Source organism: Sapajus apella, unplaced genomic scaffold (genome assembly GCF_009761245.1).
Source record: "Sapajus apella isolate SASKATOON/1434 unplaced genomic scaffold, GSC_monkey_1.0 scaffold148, whole genome shotgun sequence".
In the NCBI taxonomy this organism is placed as follows: domain Eukaryota; kingdom Metazoa; phylum Chordata; class Mammalia; order Primates; family Cebidae; genus Sapajus; species Sapajus apella.
In genome coordinates this window covers 1,445,133-1,467,621 of record NW_022437088.1, presented here as the reverse complement: position 1 = coordinate 1,467,621, position 22,489 = coordinate 1,445,133, and the positions used below count along the sequence as shown (strand labels likewise).

Genomic DNA, 22,489 nt, shown 5'->3' with positions numbered 1-22,489 from the left:
AGGTCCTTGAAATCTAGAAATCTATGTCTTTAGAGTCATGATATCCACAGATAAAAATTCTCCATGAATTTTTAAGATGGATCTAAGCTTTGATATTATTCAGATCAACCCAAGGAAGTGTTTTTCCTTTCCCCTGCGTAATGAGCAGCAGTAGTGGCACCCCAAGGTCACATGACTGAAACACTCCCACATGATGGTAAAGTGAAGTCATCTGTCTTGATTGCTCATTAGGTCTCAGAGCCAATTCTGTCTGTTGCCCCCGTCTGTCTGCTAGAAAGTCTGTTAGGGCCCCTGATTATTGCCTTTCAGCACAGCAGTATCAGCCTGAGGAGCACATGACTCCAGGAACCTGAGACCATGAAGTTATTTTCATTAAAGCAATCAAAGTGCACAAAAAGTAGCATTCAACCCAGAATCTGAATACATGGTAAGCAGGTAGGAAGAGGACACTTGTTACTGGATTATATATGGAATGGGTGTCTCCAGTCTTTCATCAAGGGCAGGGCTGGGCCCAGGCCCCAAAGCCTGTCACTTTCACAAACCAGCCCCTACCTTCTCCGCCTGAGCCTCAAGAGACTTGAGGTTGTTGGTGACATTCTTCAGCTCCTCCTCCAGCTCAGAACACTTACTGTGAATATTTTAAATACCGCAGGAGAGGAAAGGGGGAGAGGAAGAGAATAAAAAAAGGGAGAGAGACACATAGACGTGAATTGAACCTATATGTAGAGAGAGTTGGAAGGCATACTGGGGAAAAGATGTTCCCAAGTAACCTGAGCAAGCATCAACCCTCCTCCCTCTACCATAGACCATGTCAGGAGCTGGACCTTCCTGGGCTCAAAATGTTTGAATACTAATAAAGAAAGAACACTTGAGAGCACTCCACTACCAGGAACAAGTCATAATTGTCACCTGGGGTGGAGGTGGGAACAAATGCCCAACCCAGTCCCCCAAATCACCCAAAGGAAGGAGACCCTGTGGAGAGGCAGTGAAGCAACTAGGAAAGAAGAGATGAAAGATGCCAAGTAAGTGGAAAAGAATGAAGCATTCCATGAAGAGATGAGACAGCACTCAACAAAATCAACCAGTGGAGGGGAGGCAGCTGCAAAACAAAAACAAAACAAAACAAAACCACACCATATATATATATATGTATAATCTTGCTGTGGGTTTAATGGTTAGTACCTTTTCTTCAGCAGCACTCAGACACTTCAGGTTCTGGTCCATCAGTCTGATCTGCTCATCCATCTCTCGGCAACGGCTGTTAGTGATAGTCACGGGGATGGCACAAGCCAGGTTGTGGGGAGGGAGAAAGGTCAAAAAGGAACACAGCAAGAAAACAAGCAGCAAAACGAAAAAAAAAAATTTTCAAAAAATGGGAAGAGAACACCACCATGGTCATGATATGTTATGTCTGGCAGAAGGGAATGTGAGGGAAGCACAAATATATAAGCACCAGCACTGACTTTGTTATACAAGGCCCAGAAGGTACCAACGGGGAGCAGTTAATATCTATCCTTGCCCTAAGGATCCCCAGCAGATTGGCAAAGTGGCAAAAACAGACACCAGGTTTTTTTAGGGACAGGGTCTCTCTATGTCGCCCAGGCTGGCCTCCAACTCCTGGGTTCAAGCCATCCTCCTGCCTTGGCATCCTAAGTAGCTGGGACCATAGGTGTGAGCCACCACACCCAGCCAGACACCAGATCTTAAATCAGGACAGCCACTTTGATGCTTTCCACCCCAGGTGGAAGGACCCTGTAGGATCTTCCAGTTAACTGTTCACCATGTATTAGTCTTTATTTGCTCTCAATTTGTAAACCCCACCAAAAAAAAAAAAATAATAAGAAAGCCTCTTTTGTCACCTGTCAGTAGTCAGGAGAATAAGGAAGGCTAAAGCCATTCTTGGGCCTAAAAAAGCACTTAGATGACTCCCACTCCCTAGGCCCTGTTTAACAAGGTTGAAAGAATGCTAATTTATTCTTATTAGTGCCCAAGCCAAAGGGGAAGGGACAAAATGGTGTGACAAGATTTGAGGAGCTAGATACTCACGACTCTGCCAGCTCAGCTCGTTCCTCTGTGCGTTCCAAGTCTCCTTCAATGATCACCAACTTACGAGCCACCTACAGGAAAATGTTCCAGTATAGCTTAGTGAAGCAAAGAAGGAATCATTTACTGCATTATTCTTTGCAAAAGCCTGGTATCACTGAAGAGAGAGATAAACAGAGAGTCACTTACCTCTTCATACTTCCTATCTGCCTCTTCTGCAATGTGCTTAGCTTCTTTGAGTTGGATTTCCTGGAGTTCCATCTTCTCTTCATCTTTTAAGGCCCGGTTTTCAATAACCTTCATACCTCTGCCAGAAACAGGACAAATACAATACTGACATCCTCAGGAGTATGTCATCAGTTCCACTCCAAGGGTCTCAGAATTGTACTTTTAAAAGCCCATTCCTTGAGGTGGCTCATGCCTATAATCCCAGCACTTTGGGAGGCCAAGGTGGGCAGATCACAAGGTCGGAAGTTCAAGACCAGCCTGGCCAACATGGTAAAACCCCATCTCTACTAAAAATACAAAAATTAGCCCAATACGGTGGCTTGCATCTGTAATCCCAGCTACTCGGGAGGCTGAGGCAGGAGAATTACTTGAACCTGGGAGGTAGAGGTTGCAGTAAGCCAAGATCACGCCATTGCACTCCAGAAAAAAAGACTCCATCAAAAAAAAAAAAAAAAAAAAAACAAAAAAAAACCCATTCCTCTATCTGCCGCTCAAATGGAAATTCCATATTACTACTCCCACACCTTAGTTTACTTCATTTAAAACTTTTTGTTATAAAGATAATACATCCTGGCCAGGCGTAGTGGCTCATGCCTGTAATCCCAGTACGTTGAGAGGTTGAGGCAAGTGGATCACTTGAAGTCAGGAGTTTGAGTCCAGCCTGGCCAACGTGATGAAACTCACTGCCCCTACTAAAAATACAAAATTAGCCAGGCATGTGGCACACACCTGTAATCCCTGTAATACTCAGGAAGCTGAAGCAAGAGAATCACTTGAACCCAGGAGGCAGAGGCTGCAGTGAGCCAAGATCGTACCACCACACGCCAGACTGTCTCTCCTCCCACCTCGCAAAAAAAAAAAATAAAAATCCTTATTAAGAAATTAAATATCGGCCGGGCGCGGTGGCTCACGCCTGTAATCCCAGCACTTTGGGAGGCAGAGGCGGGTGGATCACGAGGTCAAGAGATCGAGACCATCCTGGTCAACATGGTGAAACCCCGTCTCTACTAAAAATACAAAAATTAGCTGGGCGTAGTGGCAGGCACCTGTAATTCCAGCTACTCAGAGGAGGCTGAGGCATGAGACTTGCTTGAATCCAGGAGGCAGAGGTTGCAGTGAGTGGAGATTCCACCACTGCACGCCAACCTGGGAGATAGAGAGAGACTGTCTCAAAAAATAAAAATAAAATAAATGTTCTTAAAAATATACACAAAAAATCCCACCCCAGCTTCCCGAAGTAATCATAAACTACACAGTTCTGCAACTTGTTCTCCTCATACTCTTCCCTGCCCCCCACCCTGTATTTAGCATGCAGCTATCCTTTCTTTTCTTTTTTCTTTTCTTTTTTTTTTTTTTAAGGAAGGCTCGTTACAATCTCCGCCTCTTGGGTTCAAGTGGTTCTTGTGCCTCAGCCTCCTGAGTAGCTGAGATTACAGGAGTGCACCACCATGCCCGGCTAATTTTTGTACATTTAGTAGAGACAGGATTTTGCTGTGTTGGCCAGGCTGGTCTTGAACTCCTGGCCTCAAGGGATCGCCGAACTCAGCCTCCCAAAGTGCTGGGATTACAGGTGTGAGACACTATGCCCAGTCCTCACTTTCTATAATTTGGACGTTACTGTAATAGTATACACATAGCTGCCGCTTTCATTTTTACAGCTGCACAATGGTAATGTACCTTTAGCAGGGCACTATTTATTCTGAAAAGCCTTAGTTGTCAAACACCTCTGTTTTAATCTAACTCACATGTGGCAAGGAGACAACTGACTATTTTAAAAAAGATGATGAGGAGTTGTGAATTGGTTCAAGGTCCATGGTTCTCAACCCTAGGATCACATTAAAATTAGATGAGGAACTTCCAAAACATCAATGCCCAGACCACTCTTGCAACTGATTCTAATGGAATTGGGATGAGATCTAAGCATCTGCAGTTTTAAACTCCCCAGTGATTCCGCCCTCACCCCCACCTATGATTTTTTTTTTAATTTTTTTTTCCCTCCACCTATGATTCTAATAATGCAACCAGGGTTGAGAAGCCTTACTAAAAACAGACTGCCAGGCCTCACATCCAGAGTTCCTGATTTAGTAGATCAAGGTTGGTACTGAGAATGTGAATTTCTACCAAGTTCCCAGGTATTGCTAATGCTGCTGGTCTGAGACCTTACTTAGAGAGCCTCTGTTTTAGAGGAATTAATCTCACGAATAGAAGTTTATGACCCAGAAAGTGGAAGTCGTACTGGTGATCCCATTTTAAGGATCATTAGGGCAATGTGTAGGGAAATACCAATTACAAAAGGGTCACAGCATCTAGGTTATCCTTACTCTGTCTTCAAGGGGAGAGAATATGCAGAACAGAAAGGAGATCCTGTATGATGGAGTTAGTATTTTATTTTTATTGATTGATTGAGTCAGGGTCTTGCTCTGTCACCCAGGAGTGCAGTAGTGCAATCACAGCTGACGGCAGCACCGACTTCCTGGGCTTGAGTGATCCTCCTGCCTCAGCCTCCCAAAGTGCTGGGATTACAGGCGTGAGCCACCACACACGGCCAGAAATACTATTTAAAAAACAGGTTTATAAGGAAATCTTGATCAGAACTATTATGAACTTCTTTTTAAAATACACAGTGCAGTGGCTCACGCCTGTAATCCCAGCACTTTGGGAGGCCAAGGCAGAAAGCACAGGTCAAGAGATCCTGGCCAACATGCTGAAACCCCATCTCTACTAAAAATACAAAAATTATCTGGGTGTGGTGGCACACGCCTGTGGTCTCAGCTACTCAGGAGGCTGATGCAGAATTGCTTGAATCTGGGAGATGGAGGTTGCAGTGAGCCGAGATCGCACCACTATCCTCCAGCCTGGCAACAGAGCGAGACTCCAGCCTGGCAACAGAGCAAGACTCCATCTCAAAAAAAAAAAAAAAAAAATCCACACTCCATCAAGCTTCCCTACACACCTCTCACTCTCATCAGCAGCTTTTTCAGCTTCTTCCAGCTTTTGCAGGGCAGTGGCCAGGCGCTCCTGAGCACGGTCCAGCTCCTCTTCAACCAGCTGGATCCTACGGTTCAAGGAGGCCACCTCAGCCTCAGCCTGCATTTGAAGGAAAGAATGGAAAAGAGAAGCAGAGGCATGGTGAAAAGAAGAACAGTAAGATCGAGATTGACTACCATAAAAATGCCAGAGTCTCACAGGGTAGAACTTGTCTTAGCTCAGCTGTTAAAACATCTAGCAGACATAACTTTATATATATATATCTCCTCCCTTTCCCATCAACGAACTCCCATATGTTCCACAGGAAGAGTGTTTTAAAACTCAGTTCCTTGCCCAGCCCAATGAGTTAGTACCACCCACTTCCTGGACTTAGTTCAAATTCCTAAACATACTGGAGTCAGAAAAAGAAAGCCAGTGAAGGGTTCCTTCTGCCTGAGCTCTCTTGGCGGTGTGTCTCATCCTCAGTAACCTTCTAAGTGTCTCATAAAGCAGAAAGAAATAAATAAGCAAGGTTTATTAAAGAGGGAATCCTGGATTACCTATCAATTGCTGCTTAACTTAAACTGTTATTTCTCTGATCACTTTACCCTAATATATCAAAAGACTAACTAGCCAAGGGAATGTATTTTAGAATAGCCTTCCAGACTGGAAAGCAAAAGAATGGAACATTGTTGGGATACCTACTCATTATCCCTTCAACTTGAGCCCCCTACTCCTTTTTAAAGTTGGCAGCAAGGAGCTACTTCTAGCTAAAATTATCTGCTTTGACAGCATTACAAAAAAGAAAAAAAAAAGAGAACATTTTACCACACCCACCACCATTCCTCTAAATTTCTGAATTGTCTCCTTTCTATTCCTCCAGCCATCCCCTTAGCTTTACCCTCTAACTAATACAGCCTACGACAATCTTCTTCCTGCCCTTCATCTCACAATGAAGTATAGACTAGAGTCCAAGTAAACCCATGCTTGGATGAGTTTACTTTCCCTAGCAATGGAATAAGGCACGAAAAGAAGGAGGCAGCCTGAAGGTGGATGAATGAATTCTAAAGCAGGAAAACCTCTTTCCATGACTGTCTCCTTGCTACCTTTACTGGTGGGAGGTACCCTGACAGCAACAATATTTAAGAATTTAATATGCCCCGCACACCACCTAGTTCAGATGCTTATCCAAGTGCCTAGTAAACATGATCTCTCTTCTATAGCCCAGATTGTGCCTGAATTCTATTACCCTGATTTCTTCCTGGCAGGCAAGACTTGGGGCAGCCATAGAAATAGCCTCGGCCGCTAGCTCCGACAAGGAAGAATATAGACCAAAAGACTCCTTTTAACAATCAAGATTGACACAAAAACTTCCACATACAAATATGAGAGGTTGAAGAGACTAGGAAGGGAAGCACAGGGCTGGGGCTACAATCTAGCCACCAGGCTACAGGAAAAGAAAATCGAGAAATCAACATAAGCTGAAATCACTAAGAAACCATTTGTGTCTAACTACACTATTCAAAACACCACAAAGACAAGTATTCTCTGCTTCTGTCTCTTCCAGAAAAACAGATGTCCTCTGTGACAACACACATTTCTCCTCACAAACCCAACAAGGCCACAGATCAAGAGCAAGTCAGGAGGCTCTCAGGCAAGAACTATAAGACACTGCCAATAAAATGACTTAGCCCCCTCAAATGAAACATGCAACTAGATTTAGAAGCAGCTCATGAAATGTAAGGCATCATTCAGCTCACCAAACTGGAGTAGAAGATAACAGGCTATGGGGCGGGGGTGTACAGTTTCCATGACAGCAAGCTGGCTCGGGCAGTTTCTCCCACAAATCAGCATTTACAATAGAATTCTTAGCAAGGCTGAAAAGGGAGAAGGAGAAAACACATCTTGGTGCCCTACTAAGAGCATGAACACATGAACAAGCCTGTAGCAAAAGCAGAACCCAAGATAGGAATTCTAGCAAAAGCTTCAGAGACCCCCGGGGGTGGGGTGGGAGGGAATAGGACCTCGCCTTTCTCTTTCCTCCTAGCCCAGAGAATCAGTTCTCTTTACAATTAAACAAAAGCCTGCAGAATCAAGATCCAATACTTTGTTTGAAGAACAAGGAAGACAAGCTGACTTTTCCCTCAAGCTAGAGTCTATGCACAATGCCTGTCCCTTTCAGGTCAAATAATACCAAGGAATGCCAAGAGATTGAACAGGCCTATTTTTTGCAAACCAGGCTACCTGTGGCCCTGGGAAACGTTGAGCACTGCACTTTCCTAATCATCCTAGGTCTTAGCATGCCAATCCAGATGTGGGTTTGGTGTTTCAGCTGATTTATCTCTGCCCAGCTTGGAGGATATACAGTATCCTGTGGTCCTCCCCTTCAGGTAATAATAGGAATCTCCACTGCCCAGGAAGAAAAGATCCTGGGTGGGGGGTGGGGAGAGGAGTAGAATGCAGCAATTCAGTCACATTAGAAGATGGCTGACAACAGCTTCGGCTATCCTCCTAGGACAGCAAAGAGATTTCCCATATATGTCAACCCCTCCAGGCAAGAAATTGACAGTGTGATGGTGCTCACAGGCAGAACAGGGCCAAGGACAGAAGGGGATTAGCCTATATCTGGTGCTCTGCGACACTGGGGTTTCTCTTTTTAGATAAAAGCCACAGATGAAATTCAAATGAAAGAGTATTAGAAAGTTAGGCTTGAGCCCTTTGAGTAAAGGACTACTTGAGTTCACTGTGCTCACAACTGCATCTACCCAGGGAGATAACGTGTCCTTGGGGAATTTAAACTTCACCAAGAGGGAGGCAAGTTGGAAGGGAGTGGACCTATCTGCCCCAGAGTAAACAAAGGCGGAGCCTAAGCGGGGGTAAAGGGCTGTTTGCTGCGCGCCTGCGCGTTTCGTTTGTTCTAGTATGGGGGAAAGAGAAAGGTAAGCAGCAGAAAAGCAAAAAAGCCAAATGACTAAAGAAAGGTGGTAAAGCCTATTGCTTAGTCCACACACCCAAGAATAGAAGAGAACCACATAATAATCAAACACTCTAACCTCTCCAGAAACTAGGATCAGGATTAAGGCCAGAATCAAAATTGCTGTTCAAAGCCCACTCCCTATTATTTATTTATTTTTATTTATTTATTTTTTCTGAGACAGAGTCTCACTCTGTTGCCCAGGCTGGAGTGCAGTAGCATGATCATCTCATTCTGTTGCCCAGGATGGAGTACAGTGGCATGATCTGATCCCAGCTCACTGCAACCTCCGCCTCCAGGGTTAAAGCAATTCTCATGCCTCACCCTCCAAGTAGCTGAGGTTACACGCATGCGCCACCATGCTCAGCCAATTTTTTGTATTTTTAGTAGGGATGGGGTTTCACCATGTTGGCCAAGCTGGTCTCAAACTCCTGGCCTCATGTGATCCACCCACCTTGGCTTCCCAAAGTGCTGGGATTACAGGCGTGAGCCACCCAACCCGGCCTGTTAAGCTTCTTAGACTAGAAAAATGTTTAAAAAGAGAAAAATATGAGGGACAATTAGGAGAGAGGTATTAAAAACAGATAAGGTGAAATGTACATTTATAAATGGTTACAATGATAAATTTTATGTATATTTTTACCACCACTACCACAAAAGAAAAAACAGATAAGGAAAAAGACTGCATTTAAATTTGATGTTGCCATCTGTTTCCATTTAGACAGAAGTACAAAGGAAATGCAGAACTGAAAGTGAATTTGACAAGGTGCTACATTATAAAAGATCAATTTCCAGGCCAAAAGCAGAAACGAAAGCTAGATCCTAGAACACCAGTGTCTCAGTTTGGGACTCATCTAGCTTCCCAACAAAGGAGGCTTGGATGTTCACACAAAGTAACCAAGAAAATAATTAAGCGACAGTCCCAGTAACAGCATTTGATACCATCAGAGACTGCAGTTTCCAGCTCCAGAGGAGGGAGGAGCCTGCAGAACCCACATTCCAGAATGCCTTAGGATGGTAACAGGTAGCCCAAGCACCCCATCCCCCTTCCAACAGGTGTCTCCTCCTCAGTAGGGGTTCAAAGTTCTCTAGAGCAGAAAGTCAAAAGATTAAGCTTCTTCAGGCTGGGGAGTGGAAGATAATGGTTTCATCAATATTTAACTATCACCCTACTTCCCCATTCTGAGGACTTCCTCACTAGACCTCAGCTCAAGAAGCAAATTTGGCAGGCTCTGAGTGACAGTAGCTTAAAAAACATCACCCCAGGCAGGGCGCAGTAGCTCATGCCTGTAATCTCAGCACTTTGGGAGGCTGAGGTAAGCAGATCACTTGAGGTCAGGAGTTCAAAACCAGCCTGGCCAACATGGTGAAACCCCGTTTCTACTGAAAATGGAAAAAAAAAAAAAAAAAAAAGCTGGGTGTGGTGGTGGGCACCTGTAATCCCAGCTACTCAGAAGGCTGAGGCAGGAGAATCACTTGAGCCTGGGAGGTGGAGGTTACAGTGAGCAGAGATCATGCAACTGCACTCCAGGCTGGACGACAGAGTGAGTCCCTATCAAAAAAAAAAAAAAAAAAAAAAAAAAAAAGAGGTATGATGGGGGGCAGCAATCACCCACCTTAGAACTACTCCTAGGATGTCCATATTTAACTGTTGAGCCTATGACTCTGCAGCTCAACACATGGTCAGTTCCTCTGGCTGGCCTCTGTCTTCTCCTTTAAAGCTATCTGGTCTCCAGAACAGAGGAGATGAGAAAGTGTCACCAGTCATAGTCAACCAGCCAGTTCATCTCACTTGAACAGATAATGAGAAGCTGCTGGCAAACTGAGCAGAGGAAATATCTACCTAGTAAAAGGTGACCGAGGAAGACAACATGCTCCCATCCCAATATCTCCATGCCCAGTTATAAAAATAAGTGAGTATTCTAACAATCTTTAAGTATCTAACCTGGAGGGCCAGCTGTCCTCCAATTTCCATCCTTTTCTGAAATCTAGCCCTCTTCCTCCCAAAAACATTCTCAGTTATTTCCCAGAGGAGCAGCCAAAAAGAAAACCAAAAACAAAACTTACCGAGAGCAAGAATGAAGAACATCAATAAACCACAAGAGTTATTTCACTGGACCTTAAAGTTTAGCAAGTAAATTACTTTACTCTCAAGAGCCTCCAAAGCTGGGATGGTGGCTCACGCCTGTAATCTCAGCACTTTGGGAGGCTTAGGCAGGCAGATCACAAGGTCAGAAGTTCAAGACCAGCCTGACAAATATGATGACACCCCGTCTCTACTAAAAATAAAATTAAAAAAAATTAGCCAGGCATGGTGGTGGGTGCCTGTAGTCCCAGTTTCTTGGGAGGCTGAGGCAGGAGATCTTAAATCCGGGAGGCGGAGGTTGCAGTGAACTGAGATTGTGCCACTGCACTCCAGTACAGCCTGGGCAACAAAGTGAGACTCCATCTCAAAAAGAAAAAAACAAAACAAAACACAAAAGTCTCCAAAACCAAAGCCTCAATTCATATCAGGTCCAACTACTAGACTTCACCCTAAACCTTATGGCTTACTAATCAACCACGTCTAAACAGAAAGTCGTTTCAAGAAACTACTAGACTAGACTGGGCACAGTGGATCACGCCTGTAATCCTCCCAGCACTTTGGGAGGCCGAGGTGGGTGGATCACCTGAGGTCAGGAGTTCAAGACCAGCCTCGCCAACATGGTGAAACCCCGTCTTTACTAAAAATACAAAAAATTAGCCAGGCGTGATGGCGGGCACCTGTAATCCCACCTACTCAGGAGGCTGAGACAGGAGAATTGCTTGAACCGGGGAAGTGGTGGTTGCCGTGAGCCGAAATCACGCCATTACACTCCAGCCTGGGCAACAGAGTGAGACTCTGTCTCAAAAAGAAAAGAAAAAAAAAGAAGACGAAAAAGAAATCACTAGAATCACCATTCATTCCACTAACATTTCATGTTCCCACTTTCAGATGAACAAATATTCCACTTGAGTCACCTGGAATTCATTATTCTGTCTCCATCAAATTGCCCAAGTAAATCAGAAACCTTGAGACTGGCACGCCATCTGATTCTCTGCCATACACTCCCTTATCAGTTCTGCTTGGAAGAAATGTTCTTAACCAGTTCGGCTTGCACTGATCACACTTCAGCAATAAAGGTCTGAATCTGGCAGAAGTTCCTGCCTTCCAGGTCATTATGGGTAGGGCCAGGCAAGTTTGATTGGCTCCTACATTTGCACTAATGTTGGGAGAAGTACTATCCCCTACCCTACCCTGCACTCACGTAGATTCAGAGAGTGGGTGTAGCAGCTGCAAGAGCACCCCGTAAGAGGAAAGGGCCCCTGGCCAGAGGATGAGAGGCGGTCCTGTGGCCTCGAGCTCCTCCAGGGAGGGAGGGCACCGCGCTTCCTCTCAGCCAACTGCTGCCTCATTTCCTGAGCAGGAGGAGGGAGCGGAAAAGCTGCCAGCAGGCCGGCCGGGGTCTCTCGGGCGGTTCCCACCCCACAACCCTCACGCTTTCATAGAAGGTTCAATACTGCCCCTCCCAGAACAGAGAAGCACCCACCCACTCTAACCCCTTGGGCAGGAAACCTCAAGCAAGAGCAAAGTTCTCCCACTCCCCTTGGGGAAGTGGGGGGAGGGAGAAACCGCTGAGCCCCTCCCCCGGCCGCGCCCGGATCAGAACTGAATGAATGAGCTGGGGAAAAAACAGGAGAGCCACACGCCACACCCCAAAGCCCAAACCCCGTGAGGTTCAATTCCTTCAAAGGTCAAGCCTGCTCGCCCGAGCACTCAAATTCCCCCTCGCCCACTTGCTGCCCTACCGGAGCTGAGCCCCACCCATCCTCCATGCTCCCAACTTCATCTCCGAGCCCGCCGGCCTTCAGAGGACCGTGCTCCACGGCAAAAGGGACCTTATTACTCTTGCTCACTACTCCGACGCCTGCCCCTCCCTCATGCGTCTCGCCATCTCCGTACCTGTTCCCGGGCCCGCCTTTCTCCCTCAACTTCTCGCTGGAGGCGCTCAGCTCGCTCCTCTGCATCATCTGCCTGCTGCTGCAGAACCTGGATCTTGCGCTTCACCGCCTCGATGGTGGTGATCCCAGCCATGGTGCCCACCCAGCTACTGCTCGCGCTCTGGCTCCTGCCTCCTCCGCGCGGCTATGCAGCCTCCTCTCACCCCTACTTCCGCCTGCTCCGCCCTGAAATACCGGAACTCACCCACCCTCCCGGATGTGACGTTCCTCTGCCGCGCCCTCCCACCGCCAGGCAGGCGGGAAGGCAGTCCACTGGAGGGAGAACAGCGGCAGGGAGCGGGGCGGGGGCGGAGCCTCCCAGATGCCCGAGGCCTTACCTTGGGCCAGTAAAGTGGGGCGGGGTTGGGACAAGGGAGGGTTACCATGGTAACTGGGCGGCGCTTCGTGGTCTAACCTCTCCTGCCAGGCTGGTGCCCACAATGGTCGGCCGCTTTGCAGGTCGTGTGCTGACCTTACACTCCCGCAATTGACCGCTCATCCCCCACTGCCGATACCCGTCACCGCTCACTGTATTTGCTCTACAATATAAGCATCCTACAAGCCCCTGCTTCCACTCACACCACGACAGACTCCAAAACCAAGTTCTAAGGAAAGCCTGAAAGACATTCTGGGCCTCGTGTTCAAAAAGCCCCACTCAGTCCCCTTTCAAAGGCGGCTCAGGTAGGTAGGTTCTCTCTCACATCTCCTGGAAGTCAATGAATGGAACTGTCGGGGTGGAAGAGATGGGCAAGTTGGCACAAATTCTCATTCTATTTGGCATGGTATGAACTTAAGTGCACTATTTAGAACAACAGACTTTTCCTCTGTTACTTTTTTTTTTTGAGTCGGAGTTTTGCTCTTGTTGACCAGGCTGCAGCGCAATGGCACGATCTCTGCTCACCGCAAGCTCCACTTCCCGGGTTCAAACGATTCTCCTGCTTCAGCCTTCCAAGTAGCTGGGATTACAGGCATGCGCCACCACGACCGGCATTTTGTATTTTTAGTAGAGACGGGGTTTCTCCATGTTGGTCAGGCTGGTCTCCAACTCCCGACCTCGCCTAGGCCTCCCAAAGTGCTGGGATTACGGGTCTAAGCCACAGCGCCCAATCTCTCTCTCTCTTTTTTTTTTTTAAAGAGACAAGATCTTGCTCTATTGTTGGAGTGCAGGCAGTGGCGAGATCATAGCTCACTACGGCTTCAAACTCCTGGGCTCAAGTGAGCCTCCTACCTCAGCCTCAAGCGTAGCTGGGACCATAAGTGCATGCCACCCCGTTCGGCTCCCTGTTACTTTTGAGAGTCAGTATGCACCAAATTAGCCAACCTTCCAGCCTCTCCAAACCTTGGAATGATTCAGGACTTGGTAATTTAATCATCAGTTGGGCATGGTAGCTCATGTCTGTAAGCCTAGCACTTTGAGAGGCTGAGATGGGAAGATGGCTTGAGCCCAGGAATTCATTTTTTGTTTTTTTTTTTTTTTGAGACAGAGTTTTGCCCTTTTACCTAGGCTGGAGTGCAATGGCACGATCTCGGCTCACCGCAACCTCCATCTCCTGGGTTCAAGCAATTCTCCTGCCTCAGCCTCCTGAGTAGCTGGGACTACAGGCGTGCGCCACCATGCCCAGCTAATTTTTGTATTTTTAGTAGAGAAGGGGTTTCACCATGTTGACCAGGATGGTCTCGATCTCTTGACCTCGTGATCCACCCGTCTCGGCCTCCCAAAGTGCTGGAGCCCAGGAGTTCAAAACCAGCCTGGGCAATATAGCAAGAACTCATCTCTAAAAATAAATTGATCAATCATCACTTACAATTTCTTTTGTAGATAAGAAAGATATGCCCCCATTTTATGAGGAAGGAATCCTCTATTACAGACCACTGTCAGCTGGGCATGGTGACTCATGCCTGTAATCCCAGAAGTTTGGGAGACCAAGGTGAGAAGATCACCGCAGCCCAGAGTTTGAGACTAGCCTGGGCAATATAGTGAGACCTTGTCTCTCCAAACAATTAAAAAAGTAGCGGAGCCTGGTGGCAGCATGTTTGTAGTCCCAGCTACTTGGGAGGCTGAGGTGAGAAGATTTCTTGAGCTGGGGAGGCAGAGGTTGCAGTGTGCCCAGACTGCACCACTGCCTCCAGCCTGGGTGACAGATTGAGAGCCTATCTCAAAAACAGAAAGAAAAAACTGATGACTGTTACCAGATCCTTCATACAACAGCCAGACATCAGTGCCTGTAAACTGTACTGTAGAATTAAACCTGCATTTTGTGTTATAACTTTCATCAATTTCACTGCCACTGTACTTCCAAGTACCGCAAGGAACTATTTATGAGTTAGAAACTTCCCCTTGGCCAGATGTGGTGGCTCATGCCTGTAATCCCAGCACTTCGGGAGGCCAAGGCAGGCAGATCACCAGAGGTCAGGAGTTTGAGACCAGCCTGGCAAACACGGCAAAACCCCATCTCTACTAAAAACACAAAAATTAGCCAGGCATGGTGGTATGCACCTGTAGTTCCAGCTACTTGGGGAGGCTGAGGCAGAATTGCTTGAACCGAGGAAGCAGAGGTTGCACTGAGCTGAGATGGTACCACTGCACTCCAGACTGGGTGACAGAGTGAGTCTCTGTCTCAAAAAGAAAGCATAACAGAAAAAAAAGAAACTACCTACAGGAACTGCCATGCAGGATTTCTGGAAGCACAATAGTAAAGAGACTTGAGAATGTTATCTTCCTTCTTATTTCTTTGTATTCCTCCCACCTTCCTAGTAGGTGATAATGATAAATCTTTCCTCTGTGGCAGCTCTCTTTTCTCCTAGAAAATTAGGACATGGACGGCTGGGCGCAGTGGCTCACACCTGTAATCCCAGCACTTTGGGAGGCCGAGGCGGGTGGATCACGAGGTCAAGACATCAAGACCATCCTGGTGGTGAAACCCCGTCTCTACTAAAAATACAAAAAATTAGCTGGGCATGGTGGCGCGTGCCTGTAATCCCAGCTACTCAGGAGGCTGAGGCAGGAGAATTGCCTGAACCCAGGAGGCGGAGGTTGCGGTGAGCCGAGATTGCGCCATTGCACTCCAGCCTGGGTAACAAGAGCGAAACTGTCTCAAAAAAAAAAAAAAAGAAAAGAAAAGAAAAGGAAATTAGGACATGGAACAGGGCTTATAATGAAGAGTCCTAACCCCTGAAAGGAATTGTGGGCAAGACAGTTGCTGCCCTCAATGTCTAGTTCTGAGAATGCTCCCTCCAGAGCCTCTGTCTTCCTGTCTCTTTTTGGAAATACCGAGCAATGAGACTATTTAGAAGAAAGAACTTGAATAGACAGTAATTTTCTTTTTTTTTTTTTTTTTTTTTTTAGACAGAGTTTCGCTCTTTTTACCCAGGCTGGAGTGCAATGTCGCGATCTCGGCTCACCGCAACCTCCGCCTCCTGGGTTCAGGCAATTCTCCTGCCTCAGCCTCCTGAGTAGGTGGGATTACAGGCACGCGCCACCATGCCCAGCTGATTTTTTGTAGTTTTAGTAGAGACGGGGTTTCACCGTGTTGACCAGGATGGTCTCGATCTCTTGACCTTGTGATCCACCCGCCTCGGCCTCCCAAAGTGCTGGGATTACAGGCGTGAGCCACCACGCCCGGCCTTAATTTTCTTAATAGAGTAACCTGCACACTGATTTTTTCCCCAGAAACTAGGAAGGAAGATCAGGGTTCTGACTCGTAATAAAAACTCTACCCTGATGGCCTAAGAATTTTTCTAACTTGCTTTGGAGAAGTCTGATCAAGACTGTGGAAGAAGTGACACTTTGTCATCTGGGTGCTGATCAGCAGGGGGCACTATTGTACCTCCCTGTGCCCTGACAAAGAAGCAGAAGACCTCATCCTAGACAAACCAAAAGAGTGTTGAGAGCACCACTGCATTCCTGAGACTGGTAGATTTTAGCAGATAATCTCCTCTTGATCCAGGGAAACAGATGGACTGACTCCTGATAGCCTTTAGAGGCACAATGGATGGCCAGCAAGGGGCCCAGTGCTGTTGTTTTCCTAGTAACCAGCAATACAATATATCAACAGGTGTATATGTCCATTCTTATCCCTTCTCTCCCCATCCCTCCCACCACCTGTCCCTAAAAAATGGTGTTATGACTCTATGTCTTAACAATGGACTCTTCTTTCCCTTTGTTTCTCCCTAAACAGCATCTGATTTCATCTCAAATTAAAATGACCTTAGATGTGGTTGCACAACAATGTGAATATACTACTACTGAATTAGACATTTAAAAATTGTTAAAATGGTAAGTTTTATGTATGTGTATTTTACCACAACTTAGGGAAAAAGTTTAGAAAAACTTAGAGAGGAAAAAAAAAAATATTTGAACTGGCCTTGCTATACCCTTGCCCTTTCTTTGTTCAAACAGTCCTAGCAAATCCTACACTTTTCAGAAAGGCTTCTTAGATAACCAGAACTGCCTGTGTAAACTTGTAGTTATTGACTCCCTCCTCCCTCTCTACCCCTTATATTTACATCAAGATAATATGCTCTGTTTACTTATTTATTAACCTCAAGGGCAAAAGCTGAGCTTTTAACTTCCTTTGTATTGGACAGAGTATACTCCCTCCAAAGATGCGTATATTATACTGCTGATGACTCTAAGCTTTGCTGTCTGCTTTAAACCTTATTGCTCCTTATTCAGCACCTCTCCCGATTCCTATAAACACTGTACTTTCCTTCTTTAACCCTTTGAGGCAGGAGTCATCAAACTTTTAGGGTCTTTGTGGCCAGAGAGAAAAGTAAGCCAGTAGACAATATGTACATGAATGAGCATGACTGTGTTCTGATAAAACTTTATTTACAAAACCAGGCTGTTGCAAAATTTAACCCACAGGTGGTAAGTTTGCTGACTCTAGCTTTGAGGAAAGAAACCTTTCTTCTTGCTTGCTCCTGGCCACAACCTTCCTCTCCTGTTTCTTGTTCTTTTGCATATCTCTGAGGGTACTTTCTGACTTGGGAAAGCTAACAAAGGGGAGAGGGGTTGAGTGAGTACTTTTAACCCTCACTTTACATATTTAAGTGGTTTTTGGTGGATATAAATATGAAGAAGCTTCTTTCAAATGAATATGTTGAGTAGACCATACCTAGATGAGGGATGCTGCGTGTGTGTGTGTGTGTGTGTGTGTGTGTGTGTGTGTGTGTCTGTACATGTGTAAAACAGATTAAGACAGACAATTCATCCCCAGGAAATCCTTTTATATTCCTAATGATTTTGATATATTACATAGAGCCTCTAGGTCATTCTCCTTCTCATGATCTCACGTTAGACTTGTTTGTTCTTTTTCTTGCTCCTGGAAACACCTCCTCAAGTCCACATACTAGCTGTTTCAGCCTATGGACAGACCCAGATTGGTGCTACCCAACTTCTCACAAAACTGTTATTAACCTGACTTTGTACTAGTTTGTGAAAACTTCTATCTTCATGCCCATATGTTAGAAACAGAAAGATCCATCCAAATATACTAGGAACCTAGGCTACATAATACCAACAGGCCATCCACTTACCCAAAGCCCTGGGGGTAACCTGTGGATTTGTTAGGGTTTTTTTTTTTTTTTTTTTTTTTGAGACGGAGTTTCGCTCTTGTTACCCAGGCTGGAGTGCAATGGCGCGATCTCGGCTCACCGCAACCTCCGCCTCCTGGGTTCAGGCAATTCTCCTGCCTCACCCTCCTGAGTAGTTGGGATTACAGGCATGCATCACCATGCCCAGCTAATGTTTTGTATTTTTAGTAGAGACGGGGTTTCACCGTGTTGACCAGGATGGTCTCGATCTCTTGACCTTGTGATCCACCCGCCTCGGCCTCCCAAAGTGCTGGGATTACAGGCGTGAGCCACCGCGCCCGGCTGTTAGGGTTTTTTTTGTTTTTTTTTGTTTTTTTGCAGTTTTCTGCTGTTAGATTTCCTTTGGAAACCTAATAGCAGAGACACTAAATATGAGGATCCAAAAGCATTTATAAATGGTCCACTCTGTCTGTCCTTCTAGCTATTTTCCAAAACCAAATGTGATTTTATTTAATTAATTAATTAATTTATTTATTGAGATGGGTTCTCTCTCTGTTGCCCAGGCTGGAGTGCAGTGGCACGATCTTGGCTCACTGCAACCTCCACCTCCAGAGTTCAAGCAATTCTCCTGCCTCAGCCTCCAGAGTAGCTGGGATTACAGGTGCTTGCCACCATGCCTGGCTAATTTTTGTATTTTTGGTAGAGACAGGGTTTCGCCATGTTGGCCAGGCTGGTCTCGAGCTGTTGACCTTGGGTGATCTGCTTGCCTCGGCCTCCCGAAGTCCTGGGATTACAGTCATGAGCCCTTGTGTCCATCCCAAATATGATTTTAAATATCACATGCTCCTTTTTTCCTATTAACTCAGTTCACTGAGAAACTTGTTTCCACCAATACTGGGACTTTTTTTTTTCTTGTTGGTAAGATTCCTATGGTACTTTTCTTCTAAAAAATTTTTCTATCTAGCCTCTCATTTATCTTTGTGGCAGACTTCAGAGTTGAAGATGAAGGAAAGTAGGGATAATAGACATGGAAAGAGAATTTATTTTATTTTAGAACGGGAAAATTCAGCCCTAGACAAGCTGAGTCATAGAGTCAAGGTCGTAGAGTGAAGTCTGGTGGTGATACCTTTACCCCCTAAGATTCCTTCTTAGTTTCTATTATAGTCTGTCACTGTAGGGATCTCTCTGCTGCCCTATAAGTGATACTTTGTATGGCATCTCCATGGCATAAAGGCAAATGCCCACATTGGCCAAGATAAATAAACCCATATAGGGCCAGGGTCAGTGTGACCTCCATTTCCCATTGTGAAATCCGAGCTGGTTTTGTTGGACAGTTGAGAGATGAGAAGTTCCCTATTAATACACATATCCACATGCCAAGACTTGGACATAAAAGCTAAGCATGTGGCATGGGGGAGGAGGTAGGATAATTGATAGCATTCTGAACTTAGAGTCTCCTCTCTTTGTTCAGGTCCTGGGAAAGATAATTAAATTCCTGGGCTGGTGATAGGAGGAAAATGAGACTTTTACATATTTTTTTTTTTAAAACCTTTTCACGTCGGAGATGTTTTTAAGAAAGAAAATAGGCCGGGCATGGTGGCTCACACCTGTAATCTCAGCACTTTGGGAGGCCGAGGCGGGTGGATCACCTGAGGTCAGGAGTTCAAGACTAGCCTGGCCAACATGGTGAACCCCTGTCTTTCAAAAAAAAAAAAAGAAAGAAAATATATGCCATTATAAGAATATACCAGCATGTGGTTATATGCAAAAATTTATGTGGATATATATGTCTGGGTTCCATGAACCCACAAGTGTGTTTGGCATTTCGTCATACATTAATATAAAGATCTATATGTGTAGATCAAACCCAGCCACCATCTCTCTAATACTCACATCAGCAGCCTTCTTCTCTGCCAGCTCCAGCTTCTCCTGGGCATCCTTCAGAGCTTCAGAATACTTGTCCAGTTCATCCTCTGTCCCTTTCAGCTTCTTCTGCATGGCTGCCAGCTCATCCTCCAGCTATAGGAGCCCAGAGAGTCACACACAAAAACACACAAACACAACAGTGCAGGGTTGGACCCTGGGCTCTTGGAGCCCTGAGTGTAGCCTCCATGTTGCCATCCCCAGAAACACACTTTCTCCCCAGCCACTTCCAGCCCACTGCCTCAGGAGTTATGCTGTAGCTTGGCTTATGACCCTGTAATCTCTGAACCTAAGATGACTAAGCCATCCTGGGTTTTCATCCAAGACCCTCGGAGAGTAAATGTCTAAAGGTGTAGATGCCCGTGATACTGAATGAAAAGAGATGCTCTTTCCCTCAAGAACTCTTACCTTTTCCTCTAGAAGTCAAGGGTTCTTCCAGAAGATGGTCCATTTCTACTTAAATTCAACAGACACACTGTGGCTCAGAGGAGGCCAATGACTTTCCCAAGGTCACAAAGGCAGTCTTAGATACGTTACATGTCCTCTTGAGGCTGGGGAGTCCATCCCACCCCAAAAACGAGGTGATAGCAGTAGTCACTGCCTTTCCCATGAAAACTCCCTTCCATCTCACAGTCTTGTTCACTAGCAGATAAGACCAGTGCTAGTGCCTACCTGTTTACTTCTTTCTTCTGCCTGCTTCTGCTCAGCTTCAGCTTGCTCTGCCCGATCCAGAGCATTCTCCTTGTCTAACTTCAGCATCTGCATCTTTTTCTTGATGGCCTCCATCATGAGCAGTGGCTGTTGGTAGGCTCACCTGTGAACACTGGAAAACTGGAGACTGGGGCAAGAAAGAAGGGGCTGCTGCCTGCGTGACCAGGAGTTCCCAGACTTGAGTCTTTATCTGTGCTTATAGCTCCACCTTTTGTTCCTAATATGGTCTTTCTAAAAGCTCCCTCCACCCGATCATTGTTCTTCTGGGGGAACATAGGGTGAGATGCTTTGATGGACTGACATCACCAGCAAAAAAATATCTAGGAACAGCTGAGGCTGATTTTAGACAATGGAAAGTGGGGGAGGGAAGAGGTTCTCCCTGACCCTGAAATTTGCCACTCATTCTGGGCAGCTCTATGGATGTTTTAAAAGAGCAGGAAGAGGGGAGGGAAGAACACTGAAATAGAGAAGGATACTTTGGCAATTCTAGCTTGGCAGTTTGCATGCAGAGGGTCCTGGTTGCCATTCAGCTTCCCCTTTCACTCTCCCCCAGACTGTGTTGGATGCTGGTCAAACTTCATTAGTTGAGTTTTATCTTTTGATTACTGGTATTCAAGGAGCTTAGGCAACAGGGAAGAGGGGAGGTCACTCATGATCCTTGACAATTCTCCCAGATCCCCAGATCAAATTGCTGTGCTATTTTGAGAGTCTCTAATTGGCAGGGAGACATTTTTCCTCTCCACTAAGAGCCACAAGAGTAGAGTAAGAGGGTAGCGTTGGAATCTCGAAGGCTATCCCAGAGCTTCAAGTAGGGTGGGGAGAGAAACAAGGGAGGGTCAGAACAATCCAGACAGGATCATGCCGTCTGTTTTCTGATAGTAATCTTAAAATAGGACTTTTGTACCCACACAGTCCTGGTCTGTGTGGCTCTCTCCTGTTCTTCCCTTTTTTTCCCCTTCTTAATTCTCCCCAGTGCTGCTGCCCACCACATCACCATAATCATCATTATCAGCTCTATTCTTCCCAGTTTAATTCCAGACCATGTTTATTCTTCCACTGGGAGCCTTGTTACTAACAGGTGGCAAAAGATACCAGTCCACTGGCACCATGTACCTGAAAATATGCCAGAGGAGAGGTGGGCAGTTTTCAAGGTGACCAGATATATTGGATGAATATAAATGGCTCTAGTTGGTCGTTTATGTCAAGGATAGTGAGTGTTAATGCTAAACCCCAGCAGCTGGGGAACTGAGATGCCCACCAGGCCAGTAGGTAGAACAGAGCTGGAGTCCACTCTTGAGAGCTTCCAGTCTCTACAGGCAGATAGGCAGATAGACCATCAGCTTACTCTCAATGGAGAGAGGAGAAACCAAGTCTCCTTACCCTGGAGACTAGCCAGGGATGGTTAGTCTCCAGGGAAAGGAGACTTGGTTTCATTTGGGGGTGGGTAAGTTAATAAGGAGGAGAAAAATACAATAACAAGAAATGATAAATAAAAGAGATACGTCCCTTCTAGTATAAGGGGACAAGATATAGAAAGATTCGATCCTCAAATTCCACTCTCTCCCACTCCCACACCAGCCCTCTTAGGTTAAGATTGAAATCCACGTAGGTTGCAGCTCCTGGGCTTTCGTGGGGTCGAGAAAAGAGGCTCAGTAAAAGAGACAGGAGCCTCAGAGATTGAATTATGAAAGAGGGTGGTGCTGAATCACCTGCTGCTGTAAGAATATGTTTGACATTTAGTTGGTTCCTAATTAAACAACCCAATATCAAACATATCACACAGAAGCAGGCAGGAGCGCTTTGGGGGTCATCTGCTTTCCTCCCAATTACAAAGAAAGAGCAGACCAGGCACCAATCATGTCTAGATGGAGAGCAATCTCCTTGAGAAAGGGTACTGGCCCCTGCTCTTCGCCTCCTGAGACAGCCAGCTCTTGCTTATCGTCCTACGTGTCATCCCTGCCTCAGCTCCTCCTCTGTCAGTGCCTGGCCCTTGCTAGATCACGTTGGCCTAAACCAGGAAGAATACCTGGCAGGGCTCCCCATCCGGGCACCTATCATTCCCTAGAGCTCCCACACAGAGCTTCTCGC

The 22,489-nt window shown here is 45.9% G+C and overlaps 1 protein-coding gene across 20 annotated transcripts in view; it reads right to left on the bottom strand.

Moving 5' to 3' along the window:
* TPM3 (tropomyosin 3) overlaps positions 1 to 20,669 on the bottom strand; it is a 32,986-nt gene extending 12,317 nt beyond the window's left edge. For 5 of the 20 annotated variants that reach the window (XM_032265085.1, XM_032265082.1, XM_032265080.1 and 2 more), the window contains exons 1-6: positions 20,363 to 20,669; positions 19,661 to 19,786; positions 5,225 to 5,358; positions 2,233 to 2,350; positions 2,047 to 2,117; positions 1,183 to 1,258 (exon numbers count right to left, since the gene is read on the bottom strand). In XM_032265085.1, the coding sequence (XP_032120976.1) occupies positions 1,183 to 1,258; positions 2,047 to 2,117; positions 2,233 to 2,350; positions 5,225 to 5,358; positions 19,661 to 19,786; positions 20,363 to 20,479 (642 nt within the window). In that variant the 5' untranslated portion in view covers positions 20,480 to 20,669. Of the gene's footprint in view, positions 1 to 552; positions 629 to 1,182; positions 1,259 to 2,046; positions 2,118 to 2,232; positions 2,351 to 5,224; positions 5,359 to 12,194; positions 12,452 to 19,660; positions 19,787 to 20,362 lie in introns of those variants that run through there. The other 15 variants (XM_032265093.1, XM_032265091.1, XM_032265089.1 and 12 more) reach the window with 4 other exon arrangements.
* Positions 20,670 to 22,489: the final 1,820 nt, after the last annotated feature.